This window comes from Myotis nattereri, assembly GCF_964212035.1.
Source record: "Myotis nattereri genome assembly, chromosome: X".
NCBI classification, from domain to species: domain Eukaryota; kingdom Metazoa; phylum Chordata; class Mammalia; order Chiroptera; family Vespertilionidae; genus Myotis; species Myotis nattereri.
This window is the reverse complement of record NC_138078.1, coordinates 51221492-51241026: the sequence shown is the minus strand read 5'-3', so window position 1 is coordinate 51241026 and position 19535 is coordinate 51221492. Positions and strand designations below refer to the sequence as shown.

At 40.5% G+C, this 19535-nt stretch overlaps 1 protein-coding gene across 1 annotated transcript in view; it reads right to left on the bottom strand.

Annotated features, from left to right (window-relative positions):
• The window catches only part of KIF4A (kinesin family member 4A), a 177614-nt gene that overhangs the window by 95194 nt on the left and 62885 nt on the right, over positions 1–19535 (bottom strand). The window contains exons 11-12 of the mRNA XM_081080846.1: positions 13964–14025; positions 124–256 (exon numbers count right to left, since the gene is read on the bottom strand). Of these exons, the coding sequence (XP_080936972.1) occupies positions 124–256; positions 13964–14025 (195 nt within the window). The remainder of the gene's footprint in view (positions 1–123; positions 257–13963; positions 14026–19535) is intronic.

Below are 19535 nucleotides of genomic sequence, written 5' to 3'. Positions count from 1 at the left end.
ACGGTAATACTATCCATTTCTTTCCATATAACTTGCCTCTCATAATGAGAAGCATGTTAAATATTTCAGAAACTAAAGCTGGTAAATGTCCAGATTGCTAGTAGTTTAGTCTTGGGATCTCACCACAATGATCCTCTCCAATAGCTGGGATGTCTGACCAACTGCCTCACTCAGACCACGACTTAATTTTTCATTCTCCTCCACCAGGGACTGATTCTTCTCCATCAAAGACTGTAGATTCTCTGATGGTTTCACACTAAAACAAAGAAAGAAAGTAACATTAGAAATATACATGATTAATAACACTTATATCAAAGGTGGATAAAATTATATCCCACAGGTCTTTTGGGTGGGGCAGTTGGTTTAAAATTACCCCCCAAAGTCTGAAAAAGTATGTCTATTCCAATCTATTCTCTCACTCAGGGAATATATTGTAAGAATAAGACACACGTATCTGAAATACTTTATTATTTTTTACTAGAGACCTTGGTGCACAAAATTTGTGCACTTCTGGTGTGTGTGTGTGGGGGGGGGGGGGGGTGGGGGTGGTGGAGGGGGATCCCTCAGCCCGACCTGTGCCCTCTTGCAGTCCAGGAGCCCTTGGGGGATGACTGACTGATGGGGAGCGGGCCTAAGCCTGCAGTCAGACATCCTTAGCGCTGCCATGGAGGCGGCAGAGGCTCCTGCCACCACCACTGTGCTCGCCAGCTTCTGGTGCATGAGCCCAGCTTCTGGTGCACTGACCACCAGGGGGCAGCTCCTGCACTGAGCATCTGCCCCCTGGTGGTCAGTGCACTGTATAGCGACCAGTCATTCTGCCGTTTGGTCTATTTGCATATTAGCCTTTTATTATATAGGAACGATGTATTTTTATTAAATTTACTAGAGGCTCAATGCACGAAATTCGTGCACAGGGGGTGGAGGGTGTCCCTCAGCCCAGCCTGCACCCTCTCCAATCTGGGATCGAGCCTAACTGGCAGTTGGACATCCCTCTCACTATCTGGGACTGCTGGCTCCTAACCACTTGCCTGCCTGCCTGCCTGATTGCCCCTAACCACTTCTGCCTGTCAGCTTGATCGCCCCCTAACTGCTCAGCTGCCGGCCTGACTGACGCCTAACTGCTCCCCTGCCAACCTGATCACCCCCATCTGCTCTCCCCCTGATGACACAATCACCCCCAACTGCCCTCCCCTGCTGGCCTGGTCGCCCCCAACTGTCTGCCCCTGCCGGCCCAGTCGCTCCCAACTGCCCTCCTCTGCAGGCCTGGACACCCCCAACTGCCCTCCCTGCTGGCCTGATTTCACCCCCAACTGCCCTCCCTTGCCAGCCTGATCACCCACAACTGCCCTCCCCTGCCAGCCATCTTGTGATAGCCATCTTGTAGTGGCCATCTTGTGGTGGACATCTTGTGATGACGTGAGGGTGTTGCGCAAGGGCACGAGGACCAACTAGGCTCTTATTATTATAGATTGGGGCGACATTGGTTAATAAAATTATATAGGTTTCAGGTATACAATTCCATAATACATCATTTGTATATTGCACCACCCCAAGTCAATTCTCCTTCCACCACCATTTATCCCCCTTTTAGCCTCCTTCTACCTTCCCTCTCCTCCCTTTTCCCTCTGGCAATCACCATACTGTAGTCTGTGCCTATGAGTTGTTGTGTTGTGTGTTTTTTGCTTAATACCTGTACCCTTTCCACCCAGTCCCCCAACACCCTTCCCGCCAGATAACTGTCAGTTTGTTCTGTGAATCTATGAGTCTGTTTCTCTTTTGTTTGTTAGTTTATTTTGCTCATTAGATTCTACATATAAGTGAAATCATGATTTGGAGGACAATAATGATTCAGGGCCAGATATGGTTGCAACAGGAACAACTAACCTCTATCCTTGGCTCTTGGCTTAGGATCTTTCTGTTTGTGCTACACAGATAAGAAGTGAAGGCTAACTGTAGCTAAGACACATGTTTTCTCCTTCTTCCCACTCTTAATCTCTCATTAAAGATTAGGAATGTAGGGAAGAAAAGGTACAGAGGAGGTAGGGTCTAAATTTTACCTCATAAACGTAAGTCAATTACCTATTTAGTGTGTAGTTTAGTCCCAACAGAATTTAAGAAGTCAGAAAGTTGAAATGGTGAACAGTGGCCACTAAGAGCTCATTTCACAATTCTCCATAAATAAGTGCTCCCTTCTTAAGTGCTTGTCTTGTTTAAAACTGATGACCCATAGCCTTCTGTTCATTTGTCTATCAGTTTTAAATTACTTAGAGTGGTGGGAGGCAACAATAATTTCCATTTCAAATAGGAGTGGAAGGGAGGGACAGAAAAAATTTCAAGGATGCATATAAATAAGAACCTTTGGAATTTATGCAGATTACTTCATAGTGGTCCCAGACTAATGAAGCAGGCCATTAAGTAGTATAGTTTTGGGGTTTGTTTTGTAATCTACCGGGATTAGATATTCAAAACATTGAAAAATTGGACTGGTGAAAAAAGATCAGAAAAGCCTGGCCAGTGTTGCTCAGTGGTTGATTGTCGACCCATGAACTAGGAGGTCACAGTTTGATTCCAGATCAGGGCACATGCCAGGTTTGTGAGCTCACTCCCCAGTGGGGGGCATGCAGGAAGCAGCCAATAAATGATTCTCATCATTGATGTTTCTCTCTCTCTCTCTCTTCCTTTCTGAAGTCAATAAAAATATATTTAAAAAAAGATCAGAAGAAATATAAAGATTTGATCTTAAGAAGACTGAAGGGAAAAGCTAATAGCTGGCAGGGCTATAATAAGGGGTAAAAGGACAGGGAACAGCTGTTCTCAATTGAGGATAAAAGGATAAAAATGATTACAATAACAGATGCCTTCTCACCTCCACGAATTATATTTTGAAATCATCATCTAAGGATATGTTTTTATTTATTTTTAGAGAGAGAAAAGGAGGGAGGGGAGAAGGGAGGGTAGGAGAGAAAAATATTGATGTGAGAGAATCATTGATCGGTTGCCTCCCGCATGTGCCCTGACTGGGGAGCGAAGGAACCTTCAACCTAGGTATGTGCCCCAACAGGGAATTGAACCCAAAACCTTTTGCTGCACAGGACGACGCTTCAATCACTGAGCCACCTGGCCAAAACAAGACCTCCATGAATTTTTATAAAACATCTTTATCAAAAAGTTAATAACAAGGTCACACCATAAGGTCTCATATTATAGTAGGTCCTTGGGTTATGTCGGAGACCTATTCTTACGGCGCGACATAACCTGATTTTCACTGTAAGTCAGAACCCACCTACATAAGCACCTATGTCACTCACATGAGCACATACACAGCAGTAATGAAGTGAAACAGTAACAAATTTTAATAAAAAGATAACAATTCCTGACCTTTACTTGTGGCAAATAAATAATAAAAAACACAAAGCACATATGTACATACGTCGAAATGATGGAATTTTTTTTATATAAATACTGTAAATGGGAGATGGCAACGTAACCACGAAACGACATATGTCAAATCCGATGTAACCAGAGGACTGCCTATACACTGTGGAAAATTTACTAAGACTCTTATGAAGGAATGCTCAATTAAAATGTATTATAAAAACGAACTATCAGTACATTTAGTGTTATTTTAAATTGCTCTGATATTTCCTTCTTTCCTTACTGCTATTAAACTGAAAACTTCCATGCATCATTCATGAAAATTGACAAGCTCCAAAGTAATGATATTGATTAAAGTACAGTTGACATAAAATATCATATTAATTTCAGGTGTATAACGTGATTCGATATTTATATAGCTTACAAAGTAATCGCTGCATTAAGTCTAGTAACCATCTGTCACTGTACAAAGTTATGATATTATTGACTATGTTCCATATGCTGTACATTACATCCCTGTACATTTTCCCCTTAACATTTCTAAGGATTCTCTAAATGGGGAAAAATACAATGGAAAACCAGTGTTTCCTCTTTCACAAGCTATTTAATTGGCAAAGTAGGAATTCAAGTTAGCTGAGCATGTGCAAATTGACAAACACTTGCAGAAAATCAATATAAAAGCTTCAGTGACACACATTAAAAAATATAATATGAGACAAGGACAAAAATTTAAAAAAAACCATGTATATAAATTGTACATTTGTTAAAAGACGTATGAAAGGTCTCTAAAATATAAACATATATTTTTGAGATAAAAGTATCATATTTATTTCTCTGTAAAACATTGAACAACTGATTTTAATTGTTTGATTCATCAACTGTTTCTTAGAATCGATTATTCTTGCAGTTATAAGTATATCCTATAGTATATCCTAGGTTGTTGGAAGTCTGGAATGATCTTTATTAGTCTTGTGTTACATGAAATAGGCCTGTGCTAAATTGAAAGGAAAGGAAGATGGGCCAATTGCTTCTAAACCAAGTATACTAGAATAGGTCTTTAAGAGACCTTTTGAGAGAACCGAGCTTTCCTCAGTTTCTTTATCCAGCATTCTTAAAATATTACCAAGGAAATCAAGATTAAATTACCAAAAGGGGGAGAATTACAAAGACAAAGGTGGTCATCTGTGGGTGACAAAATTATGGCAATTTTAATATTTATTTTTTATACTTTCTAAATATAGCAGTGTATCACTTTTATAATCATAAAAATGATTAAGGGTTACTAAAAATAAAGTTGGTAAAAAGAATAGGCTCACACCATTCACACGAATAAACTCCAAATAAAAAGTAAAACATAAAACCAACATAAGGACTAGAAGAAAACATTGGTGAATTCCTCTTTAACCTTGGTATAGGAAAAGGTTTTCTAACTATGAATCAAACTCCAGAAGCATGAGGAGAATGTAAACAGTGTCACTTTGGCATTTTCTTAAACATATGACCCAGCAATTCCACTTCTAGGTATCTATCCAATAAAAAACACATGCCGTCCTAACCAGTTTGGCTCAGTGGATAGAGCGCCGGCCTGTGGACTCAAGGGTCCCAGGTTCGATTCCGGTCAAGGGCATGTACTTGGTTGTGGGCACATCCCCAGTAGAGGATGTGCAGGAGGCAGCTGATCGATGTTTCTCTCTCATCGATGTTTCTAACTCTCTATCCCTCTCCCTTCCTCTCTATAAAAAATCAATAAAATATATTTTTAAAAAACAAAACAAAACAAAAACACATGCCCACACAAAAACTTACCAGTGAATACTCATAGCAACATTACTCATAATAGCAAAAAAGTTGAAACAACCAAAAAGTTTATGAACTGCTGAATGGATAGACAAAATATAGTCTATCCAGACAATGAAATACTATTCAGCAATAAAAAGGAATGAAGTACTGATACAAGATACAACATGGATGAATCTCAGAAATATTATAGGCGAAAGAAGCCAGACAAAAAGTCCACATACTCTATGATTCCATGTATATGATATGTTCACAATAGGCAAATCTCTAGGAACAGAAAGCAGGCTAGTGGTTGGCTGGGGCTGGGAGTGGGAACAGGAGTGATTGCAAATGGACAGAAGGGATCATTTTGAGGTGATGAAAATGTTCTAAAATTGGGTTGTGGTGATAGTTGTACAACTCTGAATTTACTAAGAGTCACTGAATTGCCCTAGGTGGTTTGGCTCAGAGGATACAGCGTCAGCCTGCGGACTGAAGGGTCCCAGATTTGATTCCCATTAAGAGCACATGCTTGGGTTGTGGGTTCAACCCCCAGTAAAGAGCGTGCACAGGAGGCAGCCAATCAATGATTCTCTCATTGACGTTTCTATCTCTCCCTCCCACTCCCTTCCTCTCTGAAATCAATAAAAATATATTTTAAAAAATAAGTCATTGAATTGTACTTAAAATGAGTGAATTTTCAGGTATATAAATTATCTCAATAAAGTTGCTAAGGAATCCAGAAGCAATAAAAAATGACTGATAAACTTTTCACTACATAAAAATTAAAAAATTTTGCATAACAAACACTATAAACAAAGTAAAAGAGAATACACTTGAAGAAAAATACACTAAAAAGAACTAATATTCACCAATATATAAAGAAATATTAAAAATAAGGGCCAAAATTAGGGTGACTATTATGCAGCCACTATGGAAAATAGTATGGTGATTTAAATAAAAAGTTTTAATGGAATTACTATATGATCCAGTCATTCTCCTTTTGGTTACATATCCAAAGGAATCAAAAGCAGGGTCTTAAAGAGACATCTGCACACCTATGTTCATAGCAGCATTATTCACAATTTCCAAAAAGCACCTTGTGTCCATTGATGAATGAATGGATACACAAGAAATGGTATATACAAGATGGGGCAAAAGTAGGTATACAATCGGGGTTACGCAAAATACAAAGAATTTATTCTTGGATTATTTATTAACTAGAGGCACAGTTCACGAAAGTCATGCACACGTAGAATCCCTAGGCCTGGCCAGCGATCAGGGCTTCCCTTTCCCTGGCTGCCAGCTGCCGGCCAGGGCCTTCATTCATTCTGCAATGCCTGCTGGTGGTCAGTGCATGTCACACTGAGCGGTCGAACTCCCGGTCAGTCGAACTTCCGAGGGGACAATTTGCATATTAGCCTTGTATCATATAGGATTATTGTATTACTTTTCATACGAACAACTATAAACCTACTTTTACCCCACACTGTATAATCAATGAAAAAAGCCAGTCACAAAAAGACAAACACTGTTTGATTACACTAATATGTGATATCTAAAGTAGTCAAGTTCATAGAAACAGAAAGTAGAATGGTGGTTACCAGGGGCTGAGGAGAAAGGGCACAAGGAGATATTGTTTAATGGGTATATAATTTCGGTTTTAGAAGATGAAAAAGTTCTGGAGATCTGTTTCACAACAAGGTAAATATACTTAATGCTACTCAACTGTGCACTTAAAAATGGTTAAGATAGTAAATTTTATGTTATTTACCATAATTTTTAAAAAAGAAAAAACTTACAAGAAAACTAGAAGAAAATATAGGTGATGGTAAAGAGCATTCTATAAATACGAGCATTGGCAGAAAACTGCAAAAGAATAGATGGGGTGGGGGTGGGGAGTTGTTTAATGAGTATGGAGTTTCAGTTTTGCAAGAAGCAATTTCACTATACATAACACTTCTGAACTGTACACTTAAAAATGATTAAGATGGTAAATTTTATGTCATATATATTCAACCTTCCTCCTATATATGGGCATTTAGATTGTCTCGAATATTTGGCAATTATATAGATGCTGCAGTGTATATATATATATATATATATATATATATATATATATATATATTTGTTGTTAGTCATTTATCTTCAGGGTAGATTTTTAGAAATGGGATTGCTGGGACAAAGGTAAGTGCATGTCTGGTTTTGTCAGATACTGTCATATTCCCCACCAGAAGGGTTACACCCATTTGCATTCCCAACAGCAGTGTATAACAATGCTTGTTTCCTCCACAAACTCATCAATGGAATGTGGTGTCATATTTTTCCATTTTTTACTAAATGAATAGGTGAGCAATACTGTCTCAGTGTTGTTTGAATTTGTATTTCTTTACTTACGAGTGGGCTTGAGCATTTTTTTTATGTTTCAGGGCTACTTTTATCTCTTTTTCTGGTGAATTGTCTATTCATGTGTCCCATTTTTCTAATGAGTTTTTTGATCCTTTGGCCCTTTTTCTAAAAACTGTGGTAAATATACAAAACATAAAATGTACCATTTAAACTATTTTTTTTCTTTTAATTTGTTTATGTGATGTATCACGTTTATTGATTTGCGGATATTGTACCATCCTTGCATCTCTGGGATAAATCCTGCTTGGTCATGGTGTATGATCTTTCTGATGTACTGCTGGGTCCGATTTGCTAAGATTTTGTTGAGGATTTTGGCATCTATGTTCATGAGGGATATTGGCCTGTAATTCTCTTTCACTGTGTTGTCTTTACCTGGTTTTGGTATTAGGGTGATGCTGACTCCATAGAATGAGCTTGGAAGTGTTCCTTACCCTTGAATTTTTTGTAGTAGTCTGAGGAGGATAGGTTTTAGTTCTTCCTTGAATGTTTGGTAAAACTCGCCTGTGAGGCCGCCTGGTCCTGGGCTTTTGTTTGCTGGAAGCTTTTTGATGACTGCTTCAATTTCTTCGATAGTTATTGGCCTATTGAGATTTTTAGATTCTTCCTGATTGAGTGTTGGAATGTTGTATTTTTCTAGGAATATGTCCATTTCCTCCAGGTTGTCTAGTTTGTTGGAGTAGAGTTGTCCATAGTATTTCTTAACAATCATTTGTATTTCTGTGGGGTCTGCTGTTATTTCGCCTCTATCGTTTATGATTTTGTTTATTTGGGTCCTCTCTCTTTGTTACTTGGTGAGCCTGGCTAGAGGTTTGTCAATCTTGTTTATCCTTTCAAAGAACCAGCTCTTGGTTTCATTGATTTTCTGTATTGTTTTTTTGGTCTCTATGTCATTTATTTCTGCTCTAATCTTTATTATCTCCTTCCTTCTGCTCACTCTGGGGTTTTCTTGTTGCTCTCTTTCTAATTCTTTGAGTTGTAGATTTAGATGATTTACTACCATTTTTTCTTGTTTGTTGAGATAGGCCTGTAGAGCTATAAACTTCCCTCTCAGGACTGCTTTCATTGCATCCCATAGGTTTTGGATTGTTGTGTTTTCATTGTCATTAGTTTCCAGGATGTTTTTAATTTCTTCTTTGATCTCATTGGTAACCCAATCAATATTGAATAGCATGCTACTCAGCTTCCAAGTGTTTGAGTATTTTGGGTTGTTTTTATTGTAGTTTATTTCTAATATTAAGCCATCGTGGTCTGAGATGATGCTTGGTATGATTTCAATCTTCTTGAATTTGGGGAGACTTTGTTTGTGACCCAATATGTGGTCTATTTTTGAAGATGTCTTATGAGCACTTGAGTAGAATGTATATTCCATGGCTTTGGGGTGAAGCGTTCTGAAGATGTCAATTAAGTCCATCTGATCTAGTGAGTCATTTAGAATTGCTGTTTCTTTGCTGAGTGTTTGTCTAGAGGATTTATTCAGTGCTGTCAGTGGTGTATTAAAGTCCCCTACTATGATTGTATTGTTGTCGATCTCTCCTTTGATATCTTCCAGGAGTTTTTTTAATGAATTTGGGTGCTCCTGCATTGGGTGCATATATGTTTACCAGGGTTATATCTTCTTATTGTATTGATCCCTTTATTATGAAGTGGCCTTCCTTATCTCTTGTTATGGCCTTCACTTTGAGGTCTATTTTGTCCGATATAAGTATTGCTACCCCAGCTTCCTTTTCCTTTCCATTTGCCTGAAAGATATTTTTCCATCCCTTCACTTTCAGTCTTTGTGCATCCCTTCTAATGAGATGGGTCTCTTGTAGACAGCAAATGTATGGGTCATGTTTTTTTTTTATCCATTCAGCCACTTGATGTCTTTTGGTTGGAGCATTTAGTCCGTTTACGTTTAAAGTTATTATTGAAAGGTACTTGTTTGTAGCCATTTCTTTTTTTGTGTGGCTGTTTTCTTTCTGAGCTTTCTGTTTCTTCTTTTTACACCAGTCCCTTTAGCATTTCTTGCATTGCTGGCTTGGTGGTGATAAACTCCCTTAGCCTTTTTTTGTCTGTGATGCTTCTTATTTCCCCTTCAGTTTTGAATGATAGCCTGGTTGGATAGAGTATTCTTGGATTCAGTCCTTTGCTTTGCATCACTTTGTAAATTTCCGTCCATTCTTTTCTGGCCTGATGTGTTTCTGTTGAGAAATCATTTGATAATCTAATGGGAGATCCCTTGTATGTAACTTTCCGTCTCTCTCTTGCAGCCTGTAAGAGTCTCTCTTTGTCCTGAACATTTGCCATGGTAATTATGATGTGTCTTGGTGTGGGTCTTTTCGGGTTCACCTTGTTTGGGACTCTGTGCTTGTGTGACTTTTTTTTTCCCCCACCTCAGGGAAGTTTTCTGATATTTCTTCGAATAGGTTTTCTAATCCTTGTTCCTCTTTCTGTTGTTCTGGCACCCCTATTATTCGTATGTTGTTTCGTTTCATGTTGTCCCAAAGCTCCCTTAGGCTCTCCCCCTGACTTTTAATTTTTTTCTCCAATTGCAGTACAGTTTGGGTGTGTTTTGCTTCATTGTCTTCTAATTCACTAATTTGGTCCTCGCTTCTCCTAGTCTACTGTTGATACTTTCAATGGTGTTTTTTATTGCAGCTATATCGCTCTTCATTTCTTGTTGGGTCTTACTTTAGTTGTTGATTTTTTCATCTGTTTCTTCTTGCTTCTTGCATAAGTAGTTGATTTTTTCATCTGTTTCTTCTTGCTTCTTGTATATGTTGTTGATTTTTTCCTCCATCTGGTTTATGCACTCTAGGACCCTTAGTCTGAATTCTTTTTCTGTCATGTTGCATGCCTCTGTATCACTTAGCTGCTTTTCTGGCGAGTCCTCCTTTTCTTTCCTTTGTGGGTTTCTTTGTCTACCCATGTTTGATCTCACTGACATATCTAGACCTTGAGTCGTTCAGTGGCTGCTCCCTGGGTGGCAGTGGCGCCTTGGGCTGTGGTTGCTCCTCGAGCGGTTGTGGTAGCAGCTGCTCCTCTGTCGGCAGCAGCTCCTCTGGTGGGTGCTGTTCACAGCTGTGGTGGCTCTTCTGGCTGGTGGGGGGAGGCTTCACGTACAGCTGCTGATCCTCAGAGGGTGTGGTGATCAGGAGGCTGCTGTTGCTTGGATCTGCTGCGTTGATTTAAGGGCACATAATACAACACAACAAGGCACCACCATTTAAACTATTTTTAAGTATACAGTTCAAAATGTACACTTGAAACCTATATAATCCTATTAACCAATGTCACCCCAATAAATTTAATTTTAAAAATAAAGTGGCTTTGAAGGGGGGGGGAAGAATATTCACAATGTTGAGCAACCATCACTAGCATCTATCTTTAAAACTTGTTTATCTTGAAAAACTGAAACACTGTATGCACTTACAATAACTGCCCATTTCCTCCTCTCCCCAGCCCCTGGCAAACATCATTCTACTTTCATTTGATTGCTATAAGTACCTCATATGGAGGGAAAATCATACAGTATTTGTCTTTTGTAATTATCTTGTTTCACTTAGCATAATGTTTCCAAGATTCATTCATGCTGTAGCATGTGTCAGAATTTCCTTCCTTTATAAGCCTAAATAATAGTCCATTGTATGAATACACCACATTCATTTATTCATTCATCTGTTGATGGACATTGTGTTGCTTCCCCTTCTTGGCTGTTGGGAGCATGGGAGTGCAGATATCTCTTTGAGACCCTGCTTTCAATTCTTTTAGGTGTATATCCAGAAGTAAAATTGCTAGATTATATGGCATTCTATTTAAATTGTTTGAGGAAACTCCATACTCTTTTCTATAGCAGTTATACCATTTTACAACTCCTCCAACAGTGCACAAAAGTTCTAATTTCTCTACATCCTCCTCACATCCTTGACAGCATTGGTTATTTCCTGTTTTGTTTTTATAATAGTCATCCTAATGGGTGTACAGTGATCTCTCATGGTTCTGATTCGCATTTTTCTGCTCTGAGTATATCTTTCTGTATAACTCTGACTTAGAGCATCATATTTCACACATGTTTCACATACCTTTATATCCAAAATATAAACAATTAACCCTTTGCGGTCGTTTGTCTATTCTCAGCCACCAAAGCTTTTTTTTTTTTTTAATATATTTTATTGATTTTTTACAGAGAGGAAGGGAGAGGGATAGAGAGTTAGAAACATCGATGAGAGAGAAACATCAATCAGCTGCCTCCTGCACACCCCCATTGGGGATGCGCCCACAACCTAGGTACATGCCCTTGAGCGGAATCGAACCTGGGACCTTTCAGTCTGCAAGCCGACACTCTATCCACTGAGCCAAACCGGCTTCGGCCCACCAAAGCTTTTTTACCGTTCCGGTCGTATGTCTGCTCTCAGCCACCTCAGCAAGGAACCGTACAAATCTTAACTCTATTCATTCATGTATCAGTTCATAATTTCTCTGAAAGCTCTTGAGTGTCTAAGAGACCTTGTCACGAACCAAAACATTGCCCCGACAAATCAGAGATATCAAAACTCAATATAAACAAATGCGGTCGTTCCACACTCGCCATGCAAAACACCGTGGCGAGTCAGTCGCCTTTTGAGAGTGAAGAAATCAACAAGCTTTGGAGATACTTCGCAGACTTTCAAATAAAGCTTTACAAATTACGTTTAACTGTAATTAGGCATTCTCACTTGTTAAGATATTTCAAATAATACTCCAAAATGGCAAAAAGAAAGTTACTGAAAGAAGTGTACTGCGAATCTGAAAGTAACGATGAAGAGTTTTATTTTGGCACCTTGAATACTTACTCTGACATAGAAAGTGATAACGTTTGTAGTGATTCTACTAGTAGTGACGTAGTTCCAAAAAAGAATTAATAAATCTTGTTTATCCTTCATAATCTTGCATGTTATGTATCACTGCTCTTTCAATGGAAATTAATTCCGACCAGTACGACACCCATGTCCAAATTTAATACGACCGCAAAGGGTTAAAGCCAACCAAGATGTAGAGGGGACCCAAAATGGAATACAAAGTGACTGTTGGAAATAACACCTTGCCTGAATAATCTAAGCCTAAAGACAAAAAGAACTATACATAATCTAATTCATACAAGTGTTTCTCACAGGGGTATGGGCTAGCAATCCTGAAACTACTTTATATGTATACTAGAACTGAACAAGTAGTAAACAGATTTCAGATAATCACTGGTGAAGAAAGAAGTTTATAAATAAGGAGAGGAAGGCTAAAATGAACCCTGTAGTGTTGGACTGGAATCAGAGGTATTAGTATAAAATCATGGTTTTTAATATACAGGGTGGAGCAAAAGTAGATTTACAGTTGTTTGTATGGAAAATAATACAATAATAAATAATAATGCAAGAATAACCTCTATTTCATGTACTCACAACTGTAAACCTACTTTTGCCCCACCTTGTTTATAAAGGTACATAGATATAAAAACATAGATAGGAACATATGTGTGTTACTATGCATACAGGTATTTCCTAGCATTACTCACTGAGGGCACCTAGAAGTAGTGACACCCCAGTAACAAGGAGCACACCTATATGGCCAGATCTGGTTTATAAACACCATTTTCAATTTAAAAAAATACCATGGCTCCTTGGAAATTTGGTTGATTCCAGACTAGGGTGGCAAAAATACAAGATAGGTGTAGAACATTTTATGGAAATGCTAAAAAAGTTGAGGACATTTTAAAGAACACAAGAGCCACCCTAAGGGAGCTCCTAGTGGACAAAGCCTGAACACTTTGAGCAATAAAACAATAAATACCCATGAGACTATATGCATATAAACAAAAAATCAAGTAAATAAATGGGAGAGCAATGACAGCTCTTTCTCATAGAATTCCAATTAACAAATTTCTGAGGCCAAACCTAGCCAGTTTGGCTCATTGGATAGAGTGTCGGCCCGCAGACTGAAGGGTCCCAGGTTCAATTCTGGTCAAGGGCACAAAGCTCGGTTGAAGGCTTGATCCCATATACCAGTTGGGGTATGTGCAGGAGGCAACCAATCCACGTGTGTCCCTTACATCGATGTGTCTCTTTCACATTGATGTAATTTATCTCTGCCTCTCCCCCTCCCTTCCACTCTCTCTAAAAATCAATGGAAGAATATCCTCAGGTGAGGATTAACTAACTAACTAACTAACTAACTAACTAAGTAAATAAATTTCTGAGGCCAGAACCTATGTTCTTCCTATTACATCAGGCTTACTCAAAGCTAACTAGCTAAGTCCAAAACAGTCAGCAGGTTTGGTAAGATCCCTACCTTGACATCAGTGCTACTAGAAAATTTAATATATCAGGGGAAAACAACCATCAGGAGAAATAGGCTTTGCTAGAATTTACATTTAAAATTAATATATGACTCTTACTTTATAGATCCAGGCAGGGTACCTCCATGGGCTTGTAGCAACAAGACCTGTAGCTGCTGTACCTGGGAAATGCAAAGGAAAATAGTTACCAAACAAAAGCTATTTATCCCTTTATCAGTGAAATTACTGCAAGAGCAGTCACGTAATTGTATTCAATACATAGGAAATCTAAGGCATTATCTTAGGTATTACAGAGAGCATCAGGGTTGATGATTCAATGATAAAAGGACAATCAGCACTGTATGAACAACTAGTATTTAGAAGATAAGCTGTCCCTTTCACCTAAGTCTCTTTTTTTTTTTTTTTTTTTTAAATATATTTTATTGATTTTTTACAGACAGGAAGGGAGAGAGATAGAGAGTTAGAAACATCGATGAGAGAGAAACATCGATCAGCTGCCTCCTGCACATCTCCTACTGGGGATATGCCTGCAACCCAGGTACATGCCCTTGACCAGAATCGAACCTGGGACCCTTCAGTCCGCAGGCCGACGCTCTATCCACTGAGCCAAACTGGTTTCGGCTCACCTAAGTCTCTTAATGACTTTTATTGAGCCTCTTTTTTATTATTAAATTTATTGGGGTGATATTGGTCAACATGAACATATAGTATCAAGCCTTGATTTTTTTATTTTTTAAATCAGCTCGAGCTGGTTTGGCTCAGTGGATAGAGCGTCGGCCTGCAAACTGAAGGGTCCCGGGTTTGATTCCAGTCAAGGGCACATGCCTGGGTTGTGTGCTTGATCCCCAGTAGGGGGAGTGCAGGAGGCAGCCGATCAATGATTCTCTCTCATCATTGATGTTTCTATCTCTCTCTCCCTCTCCCTTCCTCTCTGAAATCAATAAGAATAAAAATATTTTTAAAAATTGCCCTGCCGAACCGGTTTGGCTCAGTGGATAGAGCGTCGGCCAGCGGACTGAAGAGTTCAGGTCAAGGGCATGTACCTGAGTTGCGGGCACATCCCCAGTGGGAGATGTGCAGGAGGTGGCTGATTGATGTTTCTCTCTCATCGATGTTTCTAACTCTCTATCTCTCTCCCTTCCTCTCTGTAAAAAATCAATAAAAATATATTTTAAAAAAAATTGCCCTGACTGGTTTGGCTCAGTGGATAGAGCGTTGGCCTGCAGACTCAAGGGTCCCAGGTTCGATTCCAGTCAAGGGCATGTGCCTTGGTTGCGGGCACATCCCCAGTGGGGGGTGTGCAGGAGGCAGCTGATCGATGTTTCTCTCTCATCGATGTTTCTAACTCTCTATCCCTCTGCCTTCCTCTCTGTAAAAAATCAATAAAATATATTTAAAAATTTTGTTTTAAATAAATAAACTCAGCCCTGTGCTAAGCAATGTGAAGGGGAATATGAGAATAAACTCTTGTGGTTTATTCTCAATTTTACAATCTAGTTAATGAACACAAGCCTAAGGCCTGAAATAGTAGTAGGAAATAATAAAAGACAGAAGATGCTAAATCATCAAGTATAGTTAAACTGGGGGCCCGGTGCACAATGATTCTTGCACGGGAGATGGGTCCCTCAGCCCAATCTACACCCTCTCCAATCTTAGAGCCCTCAGGGGAGCCCTCTCCAATCTGGGAGTTTCTGTCTGTCTTTGCAATCATATGAGCGAATTGTCTGAGACCCCAACCCAGTTTGGTTTGTTACTCACAGAATAATAGAGGCATTTTTTTTCTTTGCTTCATTGGTGGAGATTTCCTGGAAGTTTTAGGATATCTACCTTTTAATTTTTCCTAGACACTCTGATTTTACTTATGTCTCTCACCTTTGCTTTCCCTCCATCCCCCACTGCAACAGTAACTTGCACTAGGCTCACTTTGCTCTAGTGTCTAGGACAGGGGTGGGCAAACTTTTTGACTCGAGGGCCACAATGGGTTCTTAAACTGGACCGGAGGGCTGGAACAAAAGCATGGATGGAGTGTTTGTGTGAACTAATATAAATTCAAAGTAAACATCATTACATAAAAGGGTATGGTCTTTTTTTTTAGTTTTATTCATTTCAAACAGGCTGGATCCAGCCCGCGGGCCGTAGTTTTCCCACGGCTGGTCTAGGAGATCTGATTGCCACCAGAACTACGATTCCCAGCATTCCTGGTGCTCCCCGCACTCTTGGTTTTCCCTTCCGGCTCTATCTCCGTCCCATGGCCTCCCACTCTGCCAAGTCCTCCAAGCTGCCAGATCTTCCTCTCTGCTCTCCATCTGGCAGCTTGGGGAGCCAAGTTCCCCAAGCGGCTCCACTCTCAGCGGGCTCTCCCGCTCTGCTCTCTGCCCGGTGGCTTGGGAGGAGCGGCTGAGGGAGCCACGTCCCCCAAGCCGTTGGTTCTCCCACTCTGCTCTCTGCCTGGCACCTGTGTATGCAAACTATCCCACCACCTTTGTCAGGTTAATTTGCATACTCACTCTTGATTGGATGGTGGGTGTTGCAGAGGTACAGTCAATTTACATGTTTCTATTTTCTTATATAGGGTACTTTAGGGTTCTGGGAAATGACAAGTGAATGGAATCCTAAAACAATCAAAAGGAGGCTTCATAGAGATGTGTAATCATCCTCTCCCCTTCCCTTCTATGATAGAAGAGGAGCTGTTCTGTCTCCTACAACCAGTCTCCTCACTTATGATTTGGATCCCAACTCTTCTTGCCTCCTGATGAATCTTCTTCTATTCGTTATCCCTTCTCTCTACTTTATCTTTGACTTCTCCCATTCTAAAAGGGATACTTCCTATTAAGATGAAAACATGTTCAAATCTCACCTATCTTAATTAAAACAATAGCATGCTTCCTTATCCCACTGCCCTTTGCCCTATTTCTCTCCTTCACAAATTTTGAAAGAATAGTTTACGCCCATTGCCTTCATTTCCTTTTGCTCTCCTCTCTCACTTGCTCCTCAACCTCAATATTGATTTCTGCTCACAGTATTCCACTGAAATAACTCTTGTTAAGATCACCAATGATCTGCATATCACTACATCCCATGGTAATTTTTCAGTCTTCAGTTTACTTGACGATTTGGTAGATAACATACTTTCCTGCTTTTCCTTCTATTCTTCTAGCTGATCTTCTAAGTCTCTTTCCTGGTTCATCTTTGCTTCAACTGTCCTTTAAATGGTAAAGTTCCTCAAAGCCCAGTATCATTCTACTCACTTTATACTCTCTTTTTAAAGTCCCAACTCTGCCTATGGCTTCAATTACCATCTACAAACTAGTGACTGCCAAAATGTATCCAAAACACAGATCTTTCTGAATTTAGACCCATATATTCAAGTATCTACTTAACATTTCACTAAGTTGTCTGCTATCCCCAAACCAGTGAGCTCCTAGTCAGGGAATACGCAGCTTCACACACCAGAAATATGGGTGCTGTACCCTCATCCCTTTAACTAATCCACTGGTCATTTCTTTTTATCACCACTACCACCCTAAATGTAGCCACCATTATCCTCACTTCGATCACTGTAGTTAGTAACTTCTCAGGTGGTCTCCAGGAATTTACTTTTCCTCCATTACAATCCATTTCCACACAGTGGCCAGACCATCTTTTAAAAATGTAAATTACCAATAATTTTTCACATAGTCCATGAGGCTTTGATCAGGACTTTTCTTTTTCTCTAGTCTAATACTGGAATACTCTTTCCTTGCTATCTCCACTCTAGCCACATTGGCATTCTTTGATTTCTTCAAATGCACTATACTTCTTCCCCATTTAAGACCTTTGTAGACTTGCAATATACCTGGTACTGTTCTAAGTGTTTTACATGTACTAGCTAAACCCCCACAAAAATTCTATGCAGCAGGTATAATAATCATTTCCTTTTTATAGATAGGGAAACTGAAAAACAAAGAACTTGCTCAAGGTACATGGCCAGGATTTGAGCCTGGGCAGTCTGGCTGCAATGTCACTCCTTTTAACCACTGTACTTTGCTACACATCCTATTTCTACTCCCTGGAATCCTCTTCCTTCTTTTCTGCACAGATAATTCCTACTCAGTCCCTTAGACCTCAATTCAAATGTTGCTAATCTCAGGAAGCCTTCTCAGATTAGATATATAACAGAAGATCCTATTCTATACTTTCACAGCACACTATCCCAGTTTATAAGGATATTTTGGTATGATTATCCTATCTAATAAAAGACAAAAAGGGTAATTAACCATACCTCTGCTATGCTTCCCATTGGCTAATCAGGGCGTTATGCAAATTAACTGCCAACAAAGATGGCGGCCGGCAGCCATGCAGCTGAAGCGAACATGAGGCTTGCTTGCTCCAGTGATGGAGGAAGCCAAGGTTCCTTGCCTGCCGCGGCCCGGCTCTGAGCCCGAAAGCAACAATGTTTCAATTATAGAAGGTAAATAAATCCCAGAATAAAAAAAAGACAAAAAGAAAAAAAGGAGAGGCTGGTTGCTTCAGTCATTGGCCAGCCTGAAAACGGCCATCAGTCCCGCACCCAGGCTGGCCAGGCACCCCACCCTGATCCGGGACACCATTCTGGGCAAACCAACCGGCCCCCACCCATGCACCAGGCCTCTATCCTATATAGTAAGAGGGTACTATGCAAATTGACCCTAACAGCAGAAAGACTGGGAATGACTGGTCACTATGACACACATTGACCATCAGGGGGGCAGACGCTCAATGCAGTAGCTGCCCTCTGATGGTCAGTGCACTCCCACAGGGGGAGCTCTGCTCAGCCACAAGCCAGGCTGATGGCTGCCAGTACAGTGGTGGTGGCGGCAGCCTCTCCCGCCTCCTCAACAGCGCTAAGGATGTCTGACTGCAGCTTTGGCCTGCTCCCCGCTGGCAAATGAACATCCCCCAAGGGCTGCCAGAGGGAGGTCTGACTGCCAGCTTGGGCCCGATCCCCCAGGGAGCGGGCCTAAGCCAGCAGGTGGATATCCTCCAAGGGGTCCCAGACTGCGAGAGGGCACAGGCCGGGCTGAGGGACCCCTCACCCCCGAGTGCACAAATTTATGTGCACTGGGCCTCTAGTCCTATATCGGGTCCTCAAACTTTTTAAACGGGGCCAGTTCACTGTCCCTCAGACCGTTGGAGGGCCGGACTATAGTTTAAAATAAAAAAACTATGAACAAATTCCTATGCACACTGCACATATCTTATTTTGAAGTAAAGAAACAAAATGGGGACAAATACAATATTTGTATTTGCATGTGGCCCGCGGGCCGTAGCTTGAGGACCCCTGTTCTATATAATAAAAGGCTAATATGCAAATCGACCAAACAGCGGAACGACTAGTCGCTATGATGCACACTGACCACCAGGGGGCAGATGCTCAATGCAGGAGCTGCCCCATGGTGATCTGTGCGCTCCCACAGGGGGAGCACTGCTCAGCCAGAAGCCCTGAGCCAGGCTCACGGCTGGTGAGCGCAGCCACAGTGGCAGGAGCCTCTCCCTCCACTGCGACAGTGCTAAGGATGTTTGCCAGCTTAGGACATCCCCTGAGGGCTCCTGGACTGGGAGAGGGCACAGGCCGGGCTGAGGGACTCTCCCCAAGTACACAAATTTCACGAACCGGGCCTCTAGTAGTTTATAAGGATATGTTGGTATGATT